General features: G+C 42.0%; 1 protein-coding gene and 1 non-coding gene across 2 annotated transcripts in view; both read right to left on the bottom strand.

The window, feature by feature from the left end:
• BLMH (bleomycin hydrolase) overlaps positions 1 to 18,608 on the bottom strand; it is a 43,921-nt gene extending 25,313 nt beyond the window's left edge. The window contains exons 1-7 of the mRNA XM_003812717.5: positions 18,291 to 18,608; positions 17,795 to 17,992; positions 15,871 to 15,980; positions 14,313 to 14,454; positions 13,297 to 13,385; positions 11,869 to 11,961; positions 570 to 725 (exon numbers count right to left, since the gene is read on the bottom strand). Of these exons, the coding sequence (XP_003812765.1) occupies positions 570 to 725; positions 11,869 to 11,961; positions 13,297 to 13,385; positions 14,313 to 14,454; positions 15,871 to 15,980; positions 17,795 to 17,992; positions 18,291 to 18,303 (801 nt within the window). The 5' untranslated portion in view covers positions 18,304 to 18,608. The remainder of the gene's footprint in view (positions 1 to 569; positions 726 to 11,868; positions 11,962 to 13,296; positions 13,386 to 14,312; positions 14,455 to 15,870; positions 15,981 to 17,794; positions 17,993 to 18,290) is intronic.
• On the bottom strand, positions 14,578 to 14,684 carry LOC112437618 (U6 spliceosomal RNA). The gene has a single exon (XR_003026184.1). It is a non-coding gene; the product is annotated as a U6 spliceosomal RNA (small nuclear RNA).
• Positions 18,609 to 26,761: the final 8,153 nt, after the last annotated feature.

Here is a 26,761-nt window from a genome sequence, read left to right as displayed (position 1 = left end):
CTCATTCTGAAAAATAACATGCACTGAGTAAGAAAAATTGGAGAGCTAATCACAAGGCCCCTGTTCTCAAGTTACAAGACAGGCCATCTGCTTGGAAGAGGATCAAGAAGCCAATAAAAGGAAGAGGCTCTGATCATCCTACTAGGCAGATGAGGAAGACCTAAAGGGAACAGGAAAAACTAAGATCACTCCCTTCAACAAGAGAGTTCCCCGAGGGGACCTCAGCGCAAAAGTGCTCTGAATCCACGATAAGAAATACCCAACACACTTTCATTGTTTTGCACTTGAGAATGATTCTGGTCCTATACAGGGGCGCATGTGGGAATTAAAATGACTGCTGGCTTGCAGTTTAAAAAGTCTCTGAAGAGGAACATTGTGGAAAAGCTGATAAATCCTGGCACCACCAACTTCATTAGCTGCATAAAATACTTCAGAGGAAGTGGGGAAAAATGTTTGTTTGCTGTCTAGTTTGATACTCATACATGCTAACCAAGAATCTTATACAATTCCCTGTGGTTAACAGCCATTTGAAAGTAAACAGCCAGAGACTACCAGTGCCATTCACCAACCTTATCTTCCATATTGAAGAGTGGCTTGACATGTTCCCTGTAAAACTCCAAGGGTGTTATGGGGCCAATTTTCTGATAATTTTTATCTTTGTCTCGATATTCCCAGGTGAATGTCTCCGGTGGATTACCCAAACAGATGCACACCACTCGGAATATCTGGAAGACAGGAGGAGGAAAGGCGAGCAATGGTTAGGGGGAAATGTTATTTTTTTCACCTCTTCATTTTCCTTAAGCTTAGGAAACACAAGAAGTTAGTGGCTAAATTCAAGCTAAAAATTTCACAAGAAATCTAATACCGCGTCAAAAACTGGAAAGCTGATGTCTGAGATTTGTTATCAGTTAACTTATGAGTTCTCAAATAAACACTGTGAACAATGCGATTCTGAAATGTTAACATTTAGTGCTTAGTACTTGTCCTGAAAATTTAAACTTCCTTAGCCAAGAATCTGTCTACCATTGATACCCAGCAAGATCTGAGTTGCTGCTCTGCTGATTATTTTTCAAGTAACCAAAAAATGACAAATTTTATAAATGGATTTCCTTCCCTTTATAATTGATGTTTTCCTTATTACAACAGGGGTCTCTAGTCATAGGAAAGTAACTAATTTTTCAGCTGGAGTTGGATGACAATGCCTGTTAAAAGTATTATTAGAAGAGGAGGGCCAGGTGCAGTGCAGTGGTTCATGCCTGTAATCCCAGTACTTTGGGAAGCTGAGGTTGGAGGATCCCTTGAACCCAGGAGTTCAAGACCACCCTGGATAACATAGTGAAACCTCATCTTAAAAAAGAAAAAAATTAGCTGGACGTGGTGGCTCATGCCTGTAGTCCCAGGTGCTCAAGAGGCTGAGGAGGGAGGATCGCTTGAGCCCAGGAGGCAGAAGCTTCAGTGAGCCATGATCGTGCCACTACACTCCAGCCTGGGTGACAGAGCAAGACCCTATCTCAAAAAATACAAAAATTAGGGGCACATGTTCTCAGGATCTCCTGAGGGCTGAGTCATGGTTTAAAAAAAAAAAAAAAAAAGTACAAAAACTAGCCAGGCATGGTGGCCTGCGCCTGTGGTCACAGCTACTCAGGAGGCAGAGGTTGCAGTGAGTTGAGATCACACCACTGCACTCCAGCCTGAGTGACAGAGTGAGGACCCTGTCTCAAAAAGAAGAGGAGTGACTTTTAGTAATAAGGTATAATTTTTTGGGTTGTGAGACAACATATTTTCTAACGATGTCACAACACCTTCAAGTTAACATCATTACGATCCAAGGATATACTTTATATTATTTTCATTTTATAGAAATGCAAAAACAAGGCTGGGCGCAGTGGCTCACGCCTGTAATCCCAGCACTTTGGGAGGCTGAGGCAGGTGGATCATGAGGTCAGGAGTTTGAGACCAGCCTGGCCAACATGGTGAAACCCTGTCTTTACTAAAGATACAAAAGAAAAGAAAAGAAAACAAAACAAAACAAAAAAACTAGCTGGGCATGGTGGTGTGTACCTATAATCCCAGCTACTCGGGAGGCTGAGGCAGGAGAATCCCTTGAACCCAGGAGGCAGAGCTTGCAGTGAGCCGAGATCATGCCATTGCACTCTGGCCTGGGGGACAGGGCGAGACTCCATCTCAAAAAAAAAAGAAAGCAATGCAAAAATAGAAAAAGAGATACACCCTGCACAAGGACAGAATAAAGAAAGTATTTTACCTTCTATATCAAATGTCCTTGTCTTTTTAAAAACATAACACTATGATCTGCCTGTCCCTTTTGCACCCACAGTCACCACCCTGATCCAATCATCTATTACCTGCATTATTTATACTACACATTTCTATCCGCTATCACATTCAACAGAAACAGATTTTATATTTACCAAGTGTGCCTATATTGTGCTAGATACTATGTATTTGCTAGGTCCACGTAATTCTCATAATACCCTCTCAAGGTATATTTCCCTCCACTTCCCCTTCACCTTTTTTTTTTAAACCAGAGATTGAGACACAAAGAAACCAAGTAATTTACTTAAGGTCACACAGCCAGCAAGTGGAAAACCACAATCTAAACTGAGGTCACATGCTGTCAACAACAACAACAACAAAGTATTGCTCCTTGGCTACAGGATTTAAAAAGGGAAGATGTACTGACCGTCTACTTTGCTGTACTATCTTTCACTACCATATTTCTTAAGCCTCTCAACAAAGATGGTGGATATTATCCCCCTTTTACAGATAAGGATATCAAGGTTCAGGGAAATAAATCACTTTCCTGAAGTCATAGAGCCAGTAAATGGCAGAATTAGGATTTGAACTTAGGGCTGACTTTAATATGCTGTTTCCAAAACTCCATCTATTTACCATTTACTGTAACTTTCTAGATTTCATATAACTTGTCTCCCATAAAAGATTATACACTTCTTAAAGATAAGAACCAGATCATGGATATTTTGTGTCCTTTATCGCATCTAGCAGTGCTGGCGACATGACACAGATACACCAGTTGATCTGAACATTGTTCCATTCTCCATATCACCACAGGAGAATTTGAAAAGCACTACTTTTCTCAACTCACGTCCCTGTTGAAGATCCAGTGTTTCCCTATTACCTCCTACAACAAATCCAAACTCCGTGACCTAATTCCTTTTTCTTACTTTTTAACTTAGGCAAAACATATGTTTAGTGTGTAAAACACACTAACAATTCGTTTTTTAAAAACAAACATATATACCCATGTAACCATCATTCATATCAATATACATAACATTTCCAGGCTCTGGAGGTTCTCTGGCTCCTTTGCTGTTAAGTAACCCACAACTTCCACCAGATAACCACTGTTTTTACTTTATAACCATTGATTAGTTTTGCCTGTCCTTTAACTTCTTATAAAAGTATTCATAGAACACATTATCTTTTGTGTCTGGCTTCCTTTGGCTGACATAATGTCTGTGAGATTCACACACATTGCTGTGTATATGAGCAATTTGTTCACTGCTGTGATTCTATCTTAACAGAAGCAAGTTAACTTAGAGAAGAAGTTATGCTTGCCTGTCATTTTGTTTTGTTCTGTTTTCCAAGAGAGAACCTTCCTTTATTAAGATTTACTGTGTGTGTTACGAGCCTGAACATCTAGTCATTAAACCATCTCTCTTTTAACATTATATCCTTCCCAAGTTGGTTTCTACCACAGAAAGGAGGCAGAGTATCACATAAGCAACTGTAATTGAGTTACTCTAGCCAAGGATTAATGAGCTCTGTTTGGGATTCACATTCATTTTGTATTTACTCAGTGCCAAGGCTACAAATGACAACTTGAGGCATCTGTCATTATGAAGAAGACATTGCCACTGGTAACTATGGTCAAGTCAATGACAATGAAGGTGTACAGTCAGAACATACTTAGATTAGGAAGGTTTTAAAGACCTAAATGATGTGTATTTTCAACTAGTAACTACTGTTACATGTGTATCTACATGTAGTAGTGGAACCATTTCAATCAATTCTCAGTTATCCAACGGTGGTAAATTCAGCTCAGCCAGGCCCTGGCCAAAAAAGGAGAGGCAATGCCAGGCCCAACTAAGATGAAGATAACTAAGTGAATTTCTGGTTACTTTTAAACATATTCTAAAGATAAATACAAATGTTTTACACTATAATTTGCAAAATACCTTATTATGTACTTGACTCCCTGTTTAAAGTAAAAAGTGTTAAATTCCTCCTTCTCCCAAATACATTAGAGGAAATATGCATTTCTGCTATCTAAATGAATTCTATAGTGAGTCCTTTTATAAAACAATGCTTATGCCCTTCACATATATTTTATAAATCTGAATTTTAATAAAAATATAATTAAGGCATAAATAAGGATAAGGGTGATATTTCTTTTAGATTCTAGTAAAACTTTGTAACTTGAGACATGTTGCATTGTTTTATACTATTTGTTTACCATGACTATAAATTATCCAAAGTCATTAATATTTAAGTCAGTCTGTAACACTTTGGAAGGAATATCTGACTCTGAGCCAAATAACAATAGTTAATTAAATAAGCTCTCATTAAAAAAAAAATGCTCCAAAGAATAATTTCCATGGTCTCTGATACTATATTTTCTTGGTAAGAGACTCTGCAGTTCTGAAATAACATTCCCTGGGCAGTGAGCTTTAGCTATCCAACTCTGCTCTCTGGTGGGCAACACTGGAGTGTCACCTGCTTCTCACAAGATCTACTTGGCATCCAGGACAAAAAGATACTGAACAGTGAACACAAGAGATTATACAGAATTGAGTAAAATAAGAGTACAACCATATCCCTCAGAATATAATTACACATTAAATTAATATTAAAACCAACAATTAGCCCATTTAGGGAAATGTATTTGTGACTTTAATTGAAATTGCTCACTTCCCATCCCCGTACTTCACATCTTTTTTCCTTTACTTTTCTCCATTGCACTTATCTTCTGGCATATTATACTTCTTATACACTTTGTCTTTCCCTACTAGAACATCAACTACACAAAGATAGGTATTATTTTCTGTGTTGTTCACTGTTCAATCTCCAATGCCTAGAATAGTGTCAGATACATATGTTAAGAAATATTTACCGAACACATGACTTTTTTTGTGGGGGGGAGCAGGGGACAGAGCCTCACTCTGTCACCCAGGCTGGAATGCGGTGGCATGATCTCGGCTCGCTGCAACCTCTGCCTCCCAGGTTCAAGCATTTCTCATGCCTCAGCCTCCCAAGTAGCAGTGATTACAGGCATGCACCACCATGCCTGGCTAATTTTTTGTATTTTCGGTAGAGACAGGGTTTTGCCATGTTGGCCAGGCTGGTCTTGAACTCCTGGCCTCAAGTGATCTGCCTGCCTCCCAGAGTGCTGGGATTATAGGCGTAAGCCGCCACATCCAGCCCCACATCTAGCCCCAAGCACTTTTGTCATTTCAAACCAAATTTAGAACCAATCTGATAAAGGGGGTGGACTTGGAATATGGGCTTTCCAAAATGCTGGAAAGCTGAAGGCAAAGATATACACGGCTCAATGACACCTGGCAACTGATTCTGCTTTTCCTCAACTCCTCAAACGAATAATGATGTGATCCTATTAATTCTAAATCTGGTTTAAAAAGAACAGAAGCAGTCAATGTTTCTAATTATTCCCTTAAATATAGATTACTGAGAAAGGTCCCCTAAAATTGTGATATGAGTCCCAGAGTATAAAGGGCAGCCTGCCCAAAATTGAGCTAAATTTTTTGATTGATGGAGACCCTTTGCTTGTCCCCTGGGGGCAGGTGTATGTCAAGGGAAGCTACACTGAGTGCATCTGTATTTGCCTCTTGGGGCCATTTGTCTTCTGATTAAGATTTTATATCTTTAGCTAATTAAATAGAGAATTTAAACTAACCTAAAACAATGTGGATTATATATAGTCCCTTTCTAGCAACCTATAACTAGAAAAACTGCAGCTGGTGCCAGAAAGGTCCAAGCCCTATTTCCAGTTTAAATATATTTCATAAGAAGGTGAATTATAAAGAAGGGTCCTACCTCTCAAGTCTCATTTTATAAAGGAGCTCCATTGCAACTGATCTCTAAAAATATTTTCAGGCCAGATGCAGTGGCTCATGCCTGTAATCCCAGCATGTTGGGAGGCTGAGGTGGGAGGATAACTTGAGCCTGGGAGGTTGAGGCTGCAGTGAGCTGTGATCGTAACACTGCACTCCAGCCTGGGCAACAGAGCAAGATACTATCTCAAAAAAATAAAAAAACAAATCTCCCTAGTGGAGAGATCTGTTTATTTTAAATGACTTGCTGAAGTGTAGCATGGTAAAAGAAACAGAATCAGGAGAGAAAGGTAAAAGAATGAGATATGAAATAAGGGGAAAGAATGTGTAGATCCCAATTTAAAGACAAATGATATGGGCCTTAGTTAATTCCCACGCCCACGACAGACATCAAGTGAGAGGAAGAAGGAAAGATGCAGCAGTTGAGAGTCAGTCATAAATCTTAGAAGCGTGAGAACCTTCAACAGTTTTTAAGGCAGCTACAGGCAGACACAGAATGAAGGAGAGGTTAGAACAGTAAGGTAGTTCGAAGATAACAACCAAAGTGCTTGAAAGAGAGCAAAACTTCATATAATTCTTCCGCTTAAAAATCTTCCTGACTTCTCATTGCCTATTGAATTGGGGCAAACTCTCATGCTAGTATTCTAAGTTCTTATTATCTGTGTCTAATTTTACCTTTCCACTGTTAAGGCTAGAAGATTTCAGTGCTTGAAACCACTGCAGAAGAGACAGAATCTTAGTCTTCATTTGTATTTGCAATACTGGGTTTTTGAGAAAGTAGTACAGTAAAGTCTAAAGCACTGTAAAAATATTAGTTACTTCTACTGTATAAAAATGCAAAACCCTACAATCATTTACCCCAACTTCTTTTTATTTTTTTAAGAGACAGGGTGTCCCTCTGTCACCCAGGCTGGAGTGCAGGGGTGTAATCACAGCTCACTGCAGCCTTGAACTCCCGGGCTCAAGTGATCTTCTTGCCTCAGCCTACCATGTAGCTAGAATTACAGGCACGCATCACCATATCCAGCTAATTTTTTCATTTTCTTGTAGAGATGGGGTCTCTCTGTGTTGGCCAGGCTGGTCTCAAGTTCCTGTGCTCAAGTGATCCTCCTGCCTTGGCCTCCCAAGGCACTGGGATTATAGACATTAGCCACCATGCACAGCCTACCCCAACTTTTTTTAGTTTTACTGATGGAGAAAGTAGTCTCAAAGGTAAAACGACCTATTGATCAAAGAATAGAATGGTCATAAGAACACTAAATAAAGCAGTCACAGAAAACAGCTCAACTTTGAAAAAAGTTCAGTGCTGTGGGTAAATGAGCTAGTTATAGGAGAGAAGGAGTAAGGAACCTACCTTAGTGACTGTTTATTCACTGTTTATTCACAGAGGAAGAAGAGAAGGGAAGACAGCTGTCTACTACTTTCTGGTAGGGAATGAAAGAAGGGCAAAGATCTGTGTTTTTGTTTGTTTGTTTGTTTGTTTTTAAAGTAAAACACCTAAGCAGGCAGAAAAGCAGATGCCTTCTGGAGGCATTAAATGTTTTCGGGCACAGAAAGACATAAAAAGGTACACTCTAAAAGTATGTGCACTTCTGTGATGTTAAAGGGAATGAACTCATATAGATGATAACTAATAGTTAAATAATGATCTTGAGATTACTTCTAGAGGTGTTTATATCAAAGAAAGAAACAGAAATGCGGACTATCTGGCCCCACCCCCACACCTACTAGATCAATCTGCATTTTAACAAGATCCCAAGGTGATTCATGTGCACATTAAAGTCTGATGGCACTACTTTAGACCACATCTATTCTTTCCCTCTTCCAAAACCTTGCTTCTTCAATTATTACTTCTCTCATTCACACCTGCTACCCTTTTCTACACATTGGTTCCCTCACACTGCCCTAATTGCCAAAAAGCCTTCTTTCCTATCTGTAAGTTCACCCTTCAAGATCCCAGGACGTTATCCCAATACTTTTCCTCGTCCTCCACATCCAATTCATCAGCAAGTCCTGACAGCTTCACTTCCAAAATATACCCTGAAAAATTTTTTGTTTCTGAGATGGGGTCTCGCTCTGTCACTCAAGCTGGAGTGCAGTGATGACAATCATAGCTCACTGCAGCCTGGAATTCCTGGGCACAAGTGATCCTCCACCTCAGCCTCCTCCTAGCATATGCCACCACATCTGAACATTTTATAAACTTGATGTTAAAAATATATTTTTTAATCGAAGATGTCTTTAAAATAAAAATACAGATAACTAGGTTCTATTCCAGGGAAACTGACTTTGTGGGTCTGGGACAAGTTAGGCCTATCCTATATATTGTTTTCAATAGCTGACAGCCACTGCTATAGAATTTCCTAAGTCAATCATAAAGGCTTCTTTTCCCTTTTTGTGGCACTGACAAATATTGGTTTTGGTCTTTGATTGACTGATCGACTGATTTTAGAAATGAGGTCTCACTATGTTGCCCAGGTAGCACTTGAACTCCTGGGTTTCTGGACTCAAGTGATCTGCCTTAGCCTCCCAAGTAGCTGGCACTACAAGTGTTACCACCATGCCTGGCTATGTTTTGCTTTTTAACAGACAAGGTTTTTTTTTTTTTTTTTTTTGAGACAGAGCCTTGCTCTGTCACCCAGGCTGGACTGCAGTGGCACAATTTTGGTCTCCGCCACCTGCGGGGTTCCGGTGATTCTTGTGTCTCAGCTGCCCAAGCAGCTGGCATTATAGGCATGCACCACCATGCCCAGATGTTTTTTTCGTATTTTAGTAGAGACGGAGTTTTGCCATGTTGGCCAGGCTGGTCTTGAACTCCTGGCCTCAAGTGATCCATCTGCCTTGACCTCCCAAAGTGCTGGGATTATAGGCATGAGCCACTGCGCCCAACTGAGAATACATTAATAATCTTAAGGGGATCTGCAGGCTAAAAAAATGGACGCTGAGATAACATTGCAATAGAGGTAACTACACATCTCCAAAACAGATCTGCCTTGCCTGTCATCTCAACAAGCAGCCTGCGTCTCACTTCTCAGTAAGAATGCCTTTAGCATAAACACATTTTATTCAAAGCTATCTGAGCTTCACGGCTGTTGATTAAGCCATCATTTTGACTTGCCTACAAGGTTACACAAATCATAGGTACTAATTTGGGGCTTTAAAACTGCAGCTAGACTCTTCATTACCAAAGAGTCAGGTTCAATGAAAAGAAGTCATTTGGGGGATTGTAAAAATTTTAAAACCTTATACACAGGGCCAGGTATGGCGGCTCACACTTTATAATATGCACAATCTTTGGGAGGCTAAGGTGGGAGGACTGCTTGAGCCCAGGTGGTGGAGATCGGCCTGGGAAATATAGTGAGACTGAATCTCTACACAATTTTTTTAATAAATGAGCTGGGCATGGTGGCATGCACCTGTAGTCCCAGCTACTTGGGTGGCTGAAGCAGCATTTGAGCCCAGGAGTTGAAAGTTACAGTAAGCTATGACTGCGCCTCTGCACTCCAGCTTGGGCAACAAAGCGAGACTCTGTCTCTAAGGGGGAAAAAACCCTTACACACAGAATTCTGTAGTAAATAGTTTAGGTAGAATCATTAAGTAAATAATCCTATAAAACATTCATACTCAGGATTTGGTAAAGTTGGATCTACTATTTCTCTGAGGCAGGAGTAGGGGAGGAAAAAAATATGTGAAACATATCTGCCCTAATTCTTACCAGCCAATTACCATGCTCTACCAATGATGAGGACATCAATCTTAGACACATCATTAGTTCAAAGATCATTAAAGCAAACATCAAAAGCCAAAAGGATGCTTATTATCTACAGCAAGTATTATCTGGGCCCTTTTCCACAACTGTTTGCAGAACCTTCATTCCTACTATACCTCCATCTTTTTTTTTTTTTTTTTTTTTTTTGGAGACGGAGTCTCACTCTGTCGCCAGGCTGGAGTACAGTGGCACAATCTCGGCTCACGGCAAGCTCTGCCTCCTGGGTTCAAGTGATTCCCCTGCCTCAGCCTCCCGAGTAGCTAGGACTACAGGCGCACACGCCCAGCTAATTATTTGTATTTTAGTAGAGACGGGGTTTCACCATGTTGGTCAGGATGGTCTTGATCTCCTGACCTTATGATCCGCCCACCTTGGCCTCCCAAAGTGCTGAGACTGCAGGCATGAGCCACCGTGCCTGGCTCCCACCATCTTAATCTAACCCTAAATAAAGGCAAATTATGTAGCAGATATAGCCTCTGCAAGACAGTCATTCCAAGCAAGAAGGGAAGAAGTAACATTTACAGAACTCCTGCTACATGCCAGGCACTATGCCTTGCATGCTTACATTTAATCCTTGATTCCCCAAAAATCCAATAAGGAAAATATTTCAGACCCTGACTGAATCTCAGACAGGTTAAGTAACTTACCTAGGATCACAGACTGTTAAGTAAAAGAGTCAGAATTTAAACCCATGTATGTCTGACTCCAAAGCCTATTTTTTCCTACTATACTAAGATGCCTCTCTTCTGTAAGAATTTAAGAGATAAAAATGAGATTATTTAAATGCATTTGGTAAATGAAATTTCTGCATTCGTCCACTCAACAAATACTTAAGAAACAGCTATTGTGCCAAGCACTAGGCTAGACATGTTAAATATGAACTGAGCCTTTAGAGCTTAAGGAACTTGTCCCAGGATATAAAGTAATGAGAAGACTAGAGCTCAGATAGCCTGACTTCAGAGATTACACACTCCACTACTCCACTATGCTGCATCTCTAAGATTTAAAGGAAAACAGGAGTGAAGCATTAGTGTTTTCCATCGCAGTGAAAAAAAGTAGGCCATTTTAACTCCATACAGTCTTGAAAGGAAGCCTAATAAAGGGCCTACTGGCTGACAAACGGAAACATTTATTCTTTCCTCAAACCAATTGCAGTTTTATGCATATTCATTCTGGACATGGATAGTATTAATAATAAAGTTTCTTAACTGTCTTGATCATAAATAATATTACCACCTCATATTTTAGTGCTTTTTACATTTTCCAAAATGTTTTTACATACATTAACAAATATAACCATCAATAGCTCCGTCTTTATTTCTACAGAAAGCAGCCAAATGTTCTGGCATCGATCCAACATCCCTTACATCTCTGCCTTTCTAGCTTAATTTGCTACCCATCATACTGAAAAAAGTTATGTTTCAGCCACATGATTCCCTGAAGGTTCTATCTTTGTTTATGGCACTGTTCATACAATTCCTTTCGCCTAGAATGGTCTTGTTATCTACCTGGTAAATTCTGACTACTCTTTCAAGAGCTATCTTCCCTATGAAAGCTTCAGCTCACTGAGCTAGTCACTCCCTCCTCTATGACCACCAAATCAGTTTTTACACATCTAGCATAGGATTTATCATCATTATAGATGTGTTTTCTTTTTCCCAAGAGACTGAGCTCTTTAAGAGCAGTGACTATGTCTTTCTCATCTGTTTCCTCAGTGCCAAACTCATAGAAGGTATTTAATATTTATGAAATGATAAAAGAATGATTATACAGACCACTAAACTAGGAATTAGAAAATCCAAGTCCAAGTCCTACACTAAAAGGCAAAGTAAGTTTTAAGCTCAGTTTTTTCAGTGTAAAATAAGTAATTTTCAATTCAATTAAACATTCGTTGCCATGACTAAAGCTTCCTAATCATTAGTTTAACAGATGGGAATATTCTGAGAGTTCCTTAGAGGGGTCACAAAAAAATCCAAATTTTGTTATTACCTCCTCCATCATGACGTCCTGTGTGGCCGAGATTTCTCCTTTGGTTGCTCCACTGTGTACCAGGTTCCGCAGTCGTATACAGAATTCTCTCATCTATGACAGAAACTTATTCAGCACTCCAACAGTTACCCGAATTCAACTGTAAGTGACTCTCATAGACCAACGCAAGTTCTATTTTGAGGTATAACTCAGGCCAGACCCATGACAGAGTTCATAAAGGCAAATGTGTTTTTCTTCAACTTGTCCACTTAAACACATAGCTAAAAATGCTTTCCATAAGGAGAAAAGGCATAAATTACTCCTCCAAAATACTAGATGGAACTGCTCCTTCTCTGCAAACATCGCATAAAGGTGTTTTATGTGTCTGGGCATGGGGAAAACATGTGATCACATAATGCCTATCACTCAGAAAAAGCAGGAGACAAGATAATTATGCCACTATGTTACTCTCATAGATTTTTACTTAGAATTTCAATAGCTGTCCATTTTTCCTTCTCTGCCGGCTGACTATGACTATGGTTATGCCAGCCCCCAATAAAATATTCATTTTTTCATTTCATTTTTTCACCAAGATAAAGGTGAGTCTGAAATTTAACCACAGTGCTAAAGAGGATGTTGCTCTGACTTCAAATGGAATCAAATGCCATACTATTAATGATCTTTTAGCCTTTGGATAAGAATCCCCAGCGTTTCCAGGGTGGAAAATAGTCTACTTCTAATGTTGGGGAGACACACCTATAGTTTATTTTAAAATGTAATCTTTCTCCCAGGGAGATGAAAAATCCAATTTCAGCCTCATGGATTAGGACAGCAGATTCTGGCAACTCCCAGTTCTCAAAAACCATGCCTGGCTAGCAAAGCAGCATCCTTGTAGGAATTATAACTCTCCTAGGGAAAACTGGTTATGTAGAGAAGACACAATGATTCATTAAGATAACTGAAGCAAATAAAAAGCAGTTCAATAACTACAACAAATCTTTAGTGGGTGGATAAACCACATTGATGTGGTCTGGGGAAGTCTCAGAACACAGCACACTCTTTAAGGGAATCTTGCGAATAGCTCTTTTTGGTTTTACTAGCACATAAAGCAGTCCTAGCCCACCTCCACTAGAACCAAGTGAGAGACACAGCACCCTGTGTGCTTGTGGCCAATATTAATTGGACATGGGACTTTATTTCCTAACTATCCCCCTAAGAAAACATTAACATCAACAGAAATAAAAGTGGAAGTTTTTTAAAAGGAAAAACCCTCTAATATTAATTATTTTTAAAGTTATTAAGTGGCTACACTACTTTTGACAGACATTGACATTGGTAGTTATCTTGTACACAAACTGTATACACTGAGATACCCAGGAACCCCTTTTAAAAAATAAGTTTGAAGGAAAGTACACTAAACTCAATCCCACCCTGCTTCATATATTGTACCTTGTGATTCAGAATATCATTCATCCTTCTGGTTGCCTCTGTTGTATAAGATTCAGGGAAGCATTTCTTAGGGATAACACCATATTTTTCTAAAAGAAAACAAATTCTAGTGTTAAAGAAGGTAAAAAATTAGAAACCCTGGCAAAAATAGTGATTGTTTCAAAAAATAGGCGATATTTTGCTGGCTTACTTCAGAAAATCTTATACTTCATATTATGAAGCAGGGTTTTTTGTTTTTTGCTTTTTGTTTTTGACAGAGTTTTGCTCTGTCACTCAGGCTGCAGTGCTGTGACACGATCCTGGCCCACTGCAGCCTTGAACTCCCAGGCTTGGCCTCCTGAGTAGCGGCAACTATGGTGCATGATACCATGTGCAGCTATTTGTTTTATTTTCTGTAGAGACAGGGTCTCACTATGTTACCCAGGCTGGTACTGAGCTCCTGGGCTTGAGCAATCCTCCTGCCCTGGTCTCCCAAAGTGCTAGGATTACATGCCTGAGCCACCTTACCCAGCCTAAGTAGGTTTTTAATGTGCATATTTATCTGTCTATGTTATCCTTTTTATCTACTATACTTTGTCACTTCTCAGCCTTTTGGTCAAGCTCAAGTGTATCTATCATACTTTTGTAAAGTGCATCTATCATACTTTTGTAAAGTGCTCAGCATGATGAGATTTCCCCAAAAGATGTTTTGAAGACATTTTAACACAGCTACAGTTTTAATGTGTTTCCTGATTACATCAATGGAGAAGAAAACAATTTTTTCATGGAAAATTAGTTCTCCTTAATACTACCTTTTCTTCTCCAACCCATCCTTCACAGTAGCTCTCTCCTTAATCCTCATTTAAGAAGGCACTTTATAGGTGAGAATGTGAACTAAAGGTCCTTAGAAATAACTATATATCCTTCTTGGAGACCAATTCTACTCTGTACACAACCACCAAAGAATTGGCCCATGCCTAACTACAGGCTTACTTAATCATGCTGAGTTTCAGTTCCATTAAAGAAAGAACTTTTACCAACAATATTAACAAGCATATCCCATTGGCCACCATCATTTGCAGGGTTCATAAGCAAAAACTGCACCAGCCTCCCATCCTCAGGCTCCTTTCTCTGGGCTGTGTCCACAAAAGCACTCAGGAAGAAATAACAGCGTTCAACCTAAAGAGTAAAGAAAGTTAAATAACATTAAAAGAAAAAAGTGTCAATAATTTTATTGGCATTATCAACAGAATGGGAGTCTTGGAATTACCATGGAATCAACATAATAGTTTTTTTTCTTTTTAAAAACATGAAACCTTCATGAATTTGCATGTCATCCTTGTATAGAGGCCATGCTAATCTTTTCTGTATCACCCCAGTTTGGGGACTTACGATGCTGAAACAAGCACCATAATAAGTATTTTTAAACTAAAATTGGTAAATAAACATCAGTATCTGACTTCATCAGAATATCTGAAGTTTCTTCTTTTACCTGTGTATGTATCCCAATATATTGTGTATATGTGTACAGTGTTTACATTCCAATGCTAAAACAAAACATTTAATGAACACCTATGTAATATATATTTTATTTACTTATTTATTTTTAGACAGGGTCATGCTCTGTTGCCTAGGCTGGCGTGCAGTGGTGCAATCTCACTGCAGCCTCAACCTCCTGAGCTCAAGCAATCCTCCTACCTCAGCCTCCTGAGTAGCTGGGAGGACAGGTGTGCACCACGCGTGGCTAATTTTTGTATTTTTTGTAGAGACGGGGTTTCGCCAGGTCCAGACTGGTCTCGAATTCCTGGGCTCAAGCAATCCTCTCACCTCAGCCTCCCAAAGTGCTGGGATTACAGGCATGAGCCACCAAACCAGGTCAGTAATATACATTTTGAAGATTAGGAAATGGAATATGGCCAGGAGTGGTGGCTCACACCTGTGATCCCAGCACTTTGGGAGGCCAAGGCAGGCAGATCACTTGAGGTCAGGAGTTCGAGACCAGTCTGACCAACACGGTGAAATGCCCTGTCTCTCCTAAAATTAGCTGGGCATGGTGGCATGTGCCTGTGATTCCAGCTACTTGGGAGGCTGAGTTGAGAGGATGGCTTGAACCCGGGAGGCAGAGGTTACAGTGACCCGAGACTGTGCCACAGCCCTCTAGCCCGGGTGGCAGGGTGAGACTGTCTCAAAAAAATAAATAAACAAATAAACAATCAAATAAAATTATTTACTGTTTTTCAGACAAGTTCTTGAGAGGGAAATTAGGTCCTAGAAAAGAACAAATAACCTAAAAAGATGTTAAAAAGGGAGATATATTGAATTGAATATTGAATATAAAATTTAAAATTTTAAATAGACAAGCAAGCAGTAAGATGAGTCAGTAAACTTATTTCATTGCAAAAAAATGGCCACCTACCAACCAAAAACAGTTCTGCCTTTGAAAGAGTCAACTTTTGATACTCTGGAAGTCAGAATAAAAGGTGTCTCACCTATTATGAAAGGGCAGGCTATAACTGGAAAAGCAACAAAAGAAGAGGCAGTCCCTACCAAGGCTGATATCAATACAAAAAGAATCTTGCCAGATCCGTCCCATACCTTGTCCCAAAAAAACAGGTAAGATTGGCTAAACTCAAATTCTTCAATATTTAACTTTTTCATGAATGGAAGCCTCATAACATTCAGACAAGAAAAGATCCAGCATCGCCCTGAAACAAGAAAGCACATCAAGAAATTATGAGGGTTCACATAGACTGCACTGCTCCAACTGTATTTCCCACCAATGAACTCATGACACGATCTGGACAATTCAGAAAGAGTAAATCAGAAAGAGCAGAAAGATTAAAAACAAAACAAGAAAGGTGGTAATTATTATTAGCAATATATATGCAAAGGTTTAATATCTTTAACACAAAAACACTCTTTACGTATCAAATAAAGAATCCATTTTTCAGAGTAATGCCTTCTCCAAATTGTACTCTACTTCAAAATAAATTAACTGAGAGCGCCATTAGAAAAGTCTTTTAAGGTCTTAAATACAGGGAAATTATCTCTTTTCTGAGGGAAAAACTTTGACTTGTATTGGGTATAACCTTTTTACTAATATGAAAATATGTTTATAATATATTGGTAAGTGAAAAAGATAGGTAGCTTACATAACAATGTATAAGGTATCAATGCATATTAAACACTATTAAACACACACACCACACAAAACTTGACAAATATACAGGAAAAATATTTACTTGGTATTTGCAAATATTCTACATTAAACAAAAATAATTTTGTAACAAGAAGAAAACTCTAGTTAACTATAGTGTTTTATGAAAGTCACTAGTGCCTATTAGTTCGTCTTTACCTTACATTTACCTGTATGTCACCTCTCTTCTATATGCTATATATTTCTAGTAGAGGGGATCTGGATGCACTGGTGATGTGAAAACTGCATGAAAATAAACTACACAACTCACATGCTATTTGGATCTTTTGTATGTAAAAGTGACACTGCAAAATGTGTAAGACCTGACCTGTTCCCTAACGGGTCACTGCAATCTAAACTATGTAGGACCACTGTGACATTACTAACTGGATCATCTGTAGCCTGAGAGCCCACACCACTCCAAGCACTTTCTTCTAAAGCAAAACATTAATTATTGTAAGGTCTTGACTTTTTCCTTAACATTTAAAAAATCAACTTTATTCAGGTATAATGTACATACAATAAAATGTACTCACGTTAAATGTGTGCTTTGTGAGTTCTAACCGACTCTAAACAAGCACTGATGTGCTTCCTGTCCATATAGATAGACTGGGGGGTCGTTTTTAAGTACAGAAAGACTTTTAAAAATCCGTTTAGTACAATTTTGTTGTAAGAATGTGCTCCTTATTTAGATTGCTGGATATCCAATCTTTCACTATACCTGTTTTTTCTGAGAGTGGTGCTAGAAAGCAGATAGCAAAACGAGACTTCTTGACCAGCAAGGCATGAGAACAGAACTTTTTTCTGTATTACAAACTGATCTACTGGTGGGAACTGAGCCCATCAGCACATTAGCTTCAGTTGTAACCAAGAAGCATATTTAAAAGTAACATCTGATGACATTTTAATGTAATTACATTGTGTCTTTTCTATTTCATAGTATAGGGCCTTCAGGGCATTTCTGGGGAGTCCTCCAAAGATATGAACATTTTCACATGTTCTGTTTTGTGACCAAGACCATACATCTCCAAGACACGGGCTACAAACCACATAGCATTGGAACATAATATAGTCAATAACACTCAAACGTATACTCATGGACATGTCACTTTTGTACTCTAACCGCATGTACTAACAAGCCACAGAACAGCAAAACAAACCACATGGGTAATGTTCTTAGACCTGCCTGTACCTGTGCCTCATTCTTTACGAATTTACGACCAGTTCTTTCAGTACGAATTTAAGACCACTCTTAAATAAGACACCGAAATGGGACGCTGTCAGGAAGGTCAAGGAAAGTATGGGAGAAGTGGAAGCCCACACCTGAGCTCTTCTGGTTGGTGATTGGCTTGCCCTCCTGGGGCACGGCGTGCTGGAACACATGCTGCGCGCGCTGCACCGTGGCCCGCTTCAGACAGATGTCCAGCAGGTCGTGGGTGGTCCCGACATTCTGGGCAAGTACGAACTGGGGGTCGGAATTCAGTTTCTGTATCACAGCAGCTACCTTCTCCGAATTCAGTCCTGTTGGGAGACCAAACAGGATTTTAACGCAAAAAGAGGGGGAAAGGGCTGATCTGGGGCTCCCGCGTCCCGAATCTAACTTCGTAAGCGCATCCTGGGGTGCTCGCCGCAGCGGGGAAACCCATAAGCGGCATCCTCCTCCAAGGAGCTGTCTCCCTCCAGGCCGATCCAGCCTGCCCCGAAAGCTCCCTCCCCGCCATCGCCAAGGGTCCCAGCCCCCGGCCTTCCCCGCCGCCGGGCCTCACGGGGACCGCGGAGCTCCTCCAGAGGACCGCGGCGGGGGACGGCGGCACCTCACCCGAGCTGCTCATGGCGCCCACGCTGCCCGGCGGGGTAACGGTGGCTTCCAGGGTCCTTGGGCGAGCGCCGGGATTGCGCTGCGGCTCGCTGCCTAGGGGGCCCGACCTGTCTCTCGCACCCGGAGCGCCGGAAAAAGGAAACCGGCTCGGCGGCGGCGGCGGCGGCGGGGAGGCTGAGGCCGGGAGAAACGGGGTCCGCGGAGGGACAAAACTCCCCCCTCGCGTTGCTGAGTCAGCGCCGTCGGGGCTGGCCCCGCCCGGGGGAGGGCCGACGGGGGCGGCCTAGCTGACGCGCTGGGTCCGCCAGCGCCCGGGGGCTGAGGCCGCGCCTGCCCCCGCGCAGGACCGCACAGATGGTCTGCGCGCCAGGGCGGCGCCGGCGCCTTCTCCCCCTGGGTTCCCGCCTCCGGGCCGCGCGGGCGCCCTCCCGGGATCAGGCCCGCTCCAAGGAGGGAGGCTGACGGGTTCCCTGTGGGCCCAGACCCCAAGTACTCTAGCATCGGGGAATCGTCCCCAGGAAGCCTTGTGAGAAGCCAAAAGGGAGCTCGAGGCGGGAGGGAGGAGCTGAGAGGTCCCATAATTAAGCGTCGGGCTTAGGACGGGTCGATATGTCACAAGGAATGCACCCGAAGGCTCTTCCTATAGGCTTCGTTTGCTGACCAATCACTGCATTCTCAATGGCAACTTGTTGCTTGGATTCTCATCAGAAGCAAATAATTGTCTTTGAGGGGAAATGGGAACCAAGCTCTTCCCCACCCACTCCAAAGCTACTACCAGAGTTCTACAAATAGACATCTGCTCATTTCAAGAACACTACCCATCTGGTCTTCACGGAGTCCACGAGTGGCTCCTGTATAGTCCAGCATGTCCCGTTGGGTTTAACTCAGGAGGATGACAGAGGCTAGCCGTATGCATCAATATTGTTTCGCCGAGTTCTCTACAAAACTAACTGGTGCTCCCCCTCTAGGCTTTCAAGATAACTCAACAGTTTCCCAAAGTTTTGAGATTGTAAAAACCTTGTTTTTGTTGATTCCGTGTTTCATGCCCTGAAATCTCAGCCCTTAGTAAGATGCTGGGATAGAACCCACAGAGGGTAAAACAAAAACACTGAAACCCTGTATCTGCTATTCAAAACGATGAGGTTGTGTGTGTGTGTGTGTGTGTGTGTGTGTGTGTGTGTGTGTGTGTAACCTAGAATCTAGGTCTTCTTAGATTGAAAATCATCGCAGTTCTAAGGAACTCTGATATCTGGAAAAATCCATACTCAGGCACCAATCAGTCATTTGAGAAAGCACAGTTTCTATGTCCCTAGAGAGACTCGGCTAAAAATTGGGGCTATAACATAGCAACTATCTTAAGTGGGCCCATCAACCATCCTATTCTGAGGTTCTTTCAATATCTGAAAAAGAAGAGGCTGAAAATTATACAGAAAGAAATCACTGGTCCTTTCACAAAATGATGTTCAAACATCCTGCCCAATTCAAGTCATAAATTTTTATTCAGTATCTAACATGTACTAGGCACTGGACAAACTGCTGATGACATAGAGACGAACAAAGCTTAATCTTGCCGTTAAGAAACTCAATGTAGTAGGAAAGAGATGCAAAACAACTTTTAGACTATCTGTAGTAGCATACCAATAGTGCTGTAGACTGTAGAAGCAATGAGGAGAGCACTGTCAATTAGGGCCAAAGGGTGCCTGAAAATAGAAGTGACAAGAAAGCATGATCTTGAAGAGTGGATGAGATTTTTACAAGTCAAAGAACAGGAGAAGGGCATTCAAGGCACCAGCGAAGGCGCAGTGAATAAAATCATGTTCAAGAAAGGGTGCATCATAATCGGATGTGGCTAAGAGCAAGGCATGTTTTGGGAGCAGAGGCAAGGTGTGGGACTGGAAAAGTTTTGTAGGTTTGGGCCAAGATATAAAGGGTTTTATGTTCAATGCCTGAGCATCTGGACTTTATCTTATGGTTAATTAGAAGACAAAATGGGTTTTGAAACAAAGGAAAAATATGCTCAAGTCTGTGTAAAAAAAGAAACCTGGTGGCAGTGGGGAGAGTAATTTGGAGGGGAGAGGCTCTGGAGATAGGGAAACTGGTTAGAAGGTTCTTCCAGTAGTGAACTAGGGAGAGGACAAAAGCCTTACATTGCGGAAAGGGAAGAGGCATTGATAATCTTGAAGTTTTCAGCGGAATAAGAAGATGGAAGGTGGTGTCATTAACCAAGAGAGGGCATACAGAAAAATAGGCATATTTGCATATTTGCAAGTGTGCAGATCTGAACTGACTTTGGGCCATAGCAAAATTAGGATGCCCCACAGGACACCCAGGAAGAGAAGTTCAGGACGTAGATGAAAAGATGTCTAGAGATTAGATGAGACACATAGGTTCGAGGTGGAACCATGAAAGTCAGCAGGGTTACAGAGGGAAAGAGAGCAATAAAGAGATGAAGACCACAGATAGTGCCCTGGGCTGCAATGTGCAGTTGCACAGGGTGTTCATGGCACAAGGGCACCAGGCTGAGTGTGGTGAGTAGGGACTAAAATGCAGTCCAGGCTCTGCTTGCCAAGCCATGCACCCTGGCCCAGGCTGTGCACAGAGTATGATGTACCTTTCACTACTTTTTTTTTTTTTTTTTTTTTGAGACGAGTCTCACTCTGTCACCCAGGCTGGGGTGCAGTGGCATAATCTCGGCTCACTGCAACCTCCACCTCCTGGGTTCAAGCAATTTGCCTGCCTCAGCATCCTGAGTAGCTGGGATTACAGGCACGCACCACCATACCCGGCTAATTTTTGTATTTTTAGGAGAGACGGGGTTTCACCATGTTGGCCAGGCCGGTCTTGAACCCCTGACCTCGTGATCTGCCCACCTCGGCCTCCCAAAGTGCTGGAATTAAAGGCATGAGCCACCACGCCTGGCCCCTTTCACAACTTCTTATAAGGATGCCATATGGGAGTAGTATTAGCTCTGAAAATGATAATGTTTAAAGTATGGGTGAAGACAGAGGAGCCAGCAGAAATAGAAAGATCAGTCAGAGAAGTAGGAGACCCGGGGAGTTATGTCCTGGAATCCCAGGAAGGCAAGGAGAGGACAGTGAATTGAATTAAAAGCTGCAGAAAGTCAAGTAAGATTGGTTTTGGCAACTGGGTTACAAGCAACCTTAGAGAGGGCAGTTTTAGTGGAAGGGAAGGGTGGGCAGAAGCCACATCGTAATGAGTTGAGAGGGAGGTAAATATTAGGGAAGCTCTTTGGGGAGAAAGGGTAAATTTGTGTCTACTGGAGGATGAGAGGAAGGAACCAGTACAGATGAGAGATTAAATATGTGTCAGAGAGGATACAATTGCAAGAGTAAGAGCTCAGGAGGAGATGGAATCACTGGGGAAGGTGGAGGGGACCAGTTTTACAGCTATTGCCACCCTTTCCATGCTGGCAATTACATTTCTCCACCCCATGCCCAGAGATTTCTATCATCATCTCTTTGCTGGCCTCCTGCTCTGTCCTCATCATCAGGGTGGCACCCTTATTACCAGATTTCCACCCAGCAATTCACACCCATGCACTCAGCCCCCATATGGGCATGGTGAGGAGGTACAGAATAAAACCGGTTTCCCAGTGGGTTACCCCCAAATGACCTACCCAGGAAGACATTTCTCCAAGAAGAAAATTCTGTGTTCTATCCTTCTTATTCCAGCCAGAAGAGATGTTGTACAGCCCAATGACACCTCGTGGGACAAAGCAACCAGAAACAGAATTCTAGTATGAAGTCTCTAATATTAAAAAAGAAAATATTGCCTGTAATCCCAGCACTTTGGGAGGCTGAGGTGGGAGGATTCCTGCCTTGAGTTCAAGGCCAGGAGTTGAAGACCAGCCTGGGCAACATAGTGAAACTCCACCACTACAAAAAAAAAAAAAAAAAGAAAGAAAAAGTTTTATAAAAAATTAGCTGAATGTGGTGGCAGACACTTTTAGACCTAGCTACTCAGGAGACTGAGATGGGAGGATCACTTGAGCCCAGGAGTTTGAGGCTGCAGTGAGCTATGATCACACTGCTGTACTCAGCTCTCTCTAAAAAGAAAGAAAAGAAAATCTTTATAAATCCTGTGAGGCAGCACCATCTGCCACTGCAGATATGCCTTCTGCCTGTTGCTTCCATGCCACTCTACCAAGTTAAAGCAAACAAGGCCAGTCTCAAGGCAAATTTTCCACCCTGTGTCTCCTCCTTTGCTGTCCACCAATCTTTGACATGTGTTTGTCAACTACTTCTTCTTTTTTTTTTTTTTTTTGAGATGAAGTCTCACTCTTGTCCCCCGGGCTGGAGTGCAATGGCGTGATCTCGGCTCACTGCAATCTCTGCATCCCAGGTTCAAGCAATTCTCCTGCCTCAGCCTCCCAAGTAGCTGGGATTACAGGCACCTGGCCACCATACCCAGCTAATTTGTGTATTTTTAGTAGAGACGGGGTTTCACCATGTTGACCAGGCTGGTTTCGAACTCCTGACCTCAGGTGATCCGCCTGGCTCGGCCTCCCAAAGTGCTGGGATTACAGGCATGAGCCACTGTGCCCGGCTGCAACTACTTCTATTTCAATAGAAAAGACCAGGTTTTTATGTTAAATGGAAGTCTAGGCTAGAATCTAACAAACATTCTCCAATTCTGTGAAACTCATTCATACTTAAGTGTTGTCCCACTAACTCCAAGATTTGCCTTGGTCAGGAAGCCTCCTTATATTTCACTAGATGTGATAGTCAACTTCAGAGTTCACGCATTGGTAGTCTACTGGAGCAAATTCAGCTTTGAGACGTTTTGTTTGGCCTGCATGGTAATTTAAAATTTTTGAGCTGGCCAGGGCAGTGGCTCATGCCTGGAATCCCAGCACTTTGGAAGGCTGAGGCAGGCAGAATGCTCAGGAGTTGGAGATCAGCCTGAGCAACGTGGCAAAACCCTATGTCTATAAAAAATACAAAAATTAGCCAGTGTGATAGTGTGCACCTTAGTCCCAGCTACTTGGGAGTCTGAGATGGGAGGGTTGCTTGAGTTTGGGCGGTTGAGGCTGCAGTGAGTCATGATCATGCCACTGCCCTCCAGCCTGGGTGACAGAGCAAGACCCTGTCTCAAAAGAATTTTTTTTTTGAGACAATATTTATAACTGGGAAGTTTCAGATCCAAATCTGGGTAGCTGGCTTCTCTTTAAAATATTGTTGTTTTGGCTAGGTGCAGTGGCTCATGCCTACCACTTTGGGAGGTCAAGGAGGCAGATCACTCGAATCCAGGAGTTCAAGACCAGCCTGGGCAACATGGTGAAACCGATAGTGACAGGAGGCAGTCAAATGCCTAGGCAGATAGGGGCAGGTCCCCGGTGAAATCCCACCTTCAAGCCAAAGACAGTTTAAAGCCTGAAAGCCAAGCTACAAGTCTTGGATGAATCCATGGACTGGATTGAGAACCCCTCTTCCTGTTTGGCATGGTTTCCTCTGACTGAGCCCCATCCTTCACCTAATTTACATATACCTACCCTTCCCTAATTGATTTTTTACACTGTTGTGCCTTTGTTTCAGCCTTTTTGCCATACCCACAAACCAATCAGCACACGCTGCCCCATTCTGAGCCCATAAAAGCCCCGGACCCAGCCACACTGGGAGAGAGACCACCCAACTTCAGGTAGCAGACCATTCTCGCATTCCCTCTCTATTGAGAGGTATTTCATTGCTCAATAAAACTCTTCTCCGCCCTCCTCACCCTTTGATTGTCAGCGTAGTCTCATTCTTCTTGGAAGTGGGACCCTGCTGAATGCAAATACGAAAAGGCAGTAACACTGTAGCCCTCTGCCCTGCATTGGCACCTGGCAGCTGCCCCACACTATGGCAGGGCTGGGCCAACCCAGAGCCATGGGCTAGAGCAGGGCAGTGGGACTGATAGAACTGTTAACCCCAGACTAAAAGAGCTGTTAGCATGTTGTAACACCCCCTCTGGGGCTTCAGGGTCACAGGCTTCCCTATTTGGGCACCACCAAATTCCCCTCACCTGGATGCCAGAGTCCACCGCAGGAGTCTCTTGCGACAGGTGTGGTCTAACTGCAAGCCCCACATGGAGCCTGCTTCTATGCCAGCACTTGGAGCTGCTGGCCAGACCCTGCACTCGCTCACCCTCACACCCCTTCCCACTGGGGGCTAAGCATGCAATTGTGGTGCCTGTGGGATCCGTGCTGGAGCACAAACCAGGCACAGCCTATGGGCCAAGTGGGCTGGATGCCTCCTGCAGCAAGCCCAGTGCCAAGCAAGGCCTGGACAGGGGCATCACTGGCCAGAGGTCTCTGGCTGGCAAAGCAGCCGAGAAAAATCCCGTGTCAAAACCCCGTCTCTCCCAAAAATACAAATATTAGCCAGGTGTGGTAGTGTGTATCTATAGTCCCAGCTACTTGGGAGGCTGAGGTGGGAGAATGGTTTGAGCCTGGGAAGCAGAGGTTATAGTGAGCAGAGATTGCGCCACTGCACCCCAGCCTGGGCAACAGAACCGAACCCTCTCAAAAAAAAAAGAAAAAGAAAAAGAAAAAAAAGAATTGTTGTTTTCCCATGATAGTAATTTCTGCATCAAAAGAGGGGAAAAAAGTGTTACATTTATTGCCTATGGATATTTGCGTTTTCAACTCCTGATTTAGAATGACCTGGGTGGAGTTTGGGAAAATTATTTTTCCCCTTCCACTCTCATCCCCATTCTTATCCTTGTAATTCCCACCTCCCTGAGATGAGCAAAGCCAGCAGGTGCTGACCCTGCCAAAACTTTGAGATATTGGATCCTGGGGCTTTTTGGGCCCACAGGAGCCTATATCCCTTCACTATAACTTTTCTCCAGAATGTGGCGTGCACCCATCTGTGTCCAGGAGAACTGGCAGCTTTCTGACATCCACCTTCCCTGCCACTCCTAAACTCCATGTGGGCTTAACCCAACCTGTGGCCTCTCCTTCAGCCCAAAGAACTTTAGATTCAGGTTTTAAATGTTTCAGCATATTCAACATTAGTTGTAGATTATTTTGGGGTTTTTTTTTGAAACGTGATCCAATGTTCTTGAATGTTGTTGCTTACACCCACATTATTCTCACCTCTGGATATAACATTTCTGCCAGTCACTGCTCTAGGTGCTAGCACTTCACAGAGCATTCTAGGCAGAGGAAACAACATATGCAAAGGTAGAGGCATGAATGGCCTTGAGTCTGATTCAAGAACAATGAAAAAGTTTGAGTTTTATGAGCATTTGAGTTATGCAAATTTGAAATCATTCATTATAAACCATTAATAGTACTTCATTATATACACAAAATTTGAAGTGGTGTGAAACCTTTGTAATATTTAATATTTGTCAGGAATTGCATACTTTCAAACCTGGTGGTGGTAAAGTGAGTTAGAAACTGTTTATGCTAGTGCCACATGGCGGAGCCATTTTAGCTGGAAAAATAGTATCTTTCCTTCAATAAATTCACATTTATTGCTATGAGAAAAATAGTCTTGGATTTTGGAAGTTTTAAATTTTATGTGAAGATTTCAGGAATGTATCCCTTTCATAAAATTCGGCTGCTCTAGAATTTGGTGTGGCAGTAGCATAGAGTAAATGGCAGGGGAAAAAATGTATATAGGAAATAAGAGATGAGGTTGAAAAAATGGTTTACAGTCAAATCATGAAGCCCTTTGAAAGGTATGCATCTTTTACTCATGGGGATATGACTCTACTCACAAAATTCTCCTGTATCAGTAAAAAAAAAAAAAATGAGAATCAACTTCAAATTATATTTCCCATAAAGGGAATAGGTTGACATTATATTTTCCCCAAATTTCTCTCCTTCATTCATTTATTTAACTGCTTGTTGAACACCTACTGATTGGCAGCAACTGTACTAGGCACTTGAAATACAAAAAATGAAGGAGACTAGTCCTTGACCTCAAGAAGCTTCAATCTAACAGGGAAAATGAACACAACAAAATTAATCATTATTTTTTGATTAATACAAAAAAATTCAGCTGGGTGTGGTGGCTCACACCTGTAATCCCAGCACTTTGGGAGGTCAAGGCGGGTGGATCACTTGAGGCCAGAAGTTCAAGACCAGCCTGACCAACATGGTGAAGCCCTGTCTCAAAAAAAAAGAAAAAAAATTCATTGAGCATTATTACATGTCAGGCACTGTATTAGATACAGAAATACACAGGAAAACCATATAGACAAGGTCTTTCCCTTCTGGTGCTTGCATTCTAGTGGGGGAGTTAGACAATAAACAAATATATGCAGATAATTTCAAATAGTGACATAAAGAAAATAAAACACAATGATGTGATAGTGACTGGCCAGGGGGAGTAGTGGCATTAAAGGCCTCTTTAAGGAGGTGACTATTTGTCCTGAAACTGAACGGCAATAAAGATCTGGCTTTGTGAGGACCTGCGGGAGAAAGCAAGGGCAAGGGCCTTATAGAAACAAGCAGCACTTAA

This window comes from Pan paniscus, chromosome 19 (genome assembly GCF_029289425.2).
Source record: "Pan paniscus chromosome 19, NHGRI_mPanPan1-v2.0_pri, whole genome shotgun sequence".
Lineage (NCBI taxonomy): Eukaryota > Metazoa > Chordata > Mammalia > Primates > Hominidae > Pan > Pan paniscus.
This window is presented reverse-complemented; position numbering and strand designations above follow the sequence as displayed.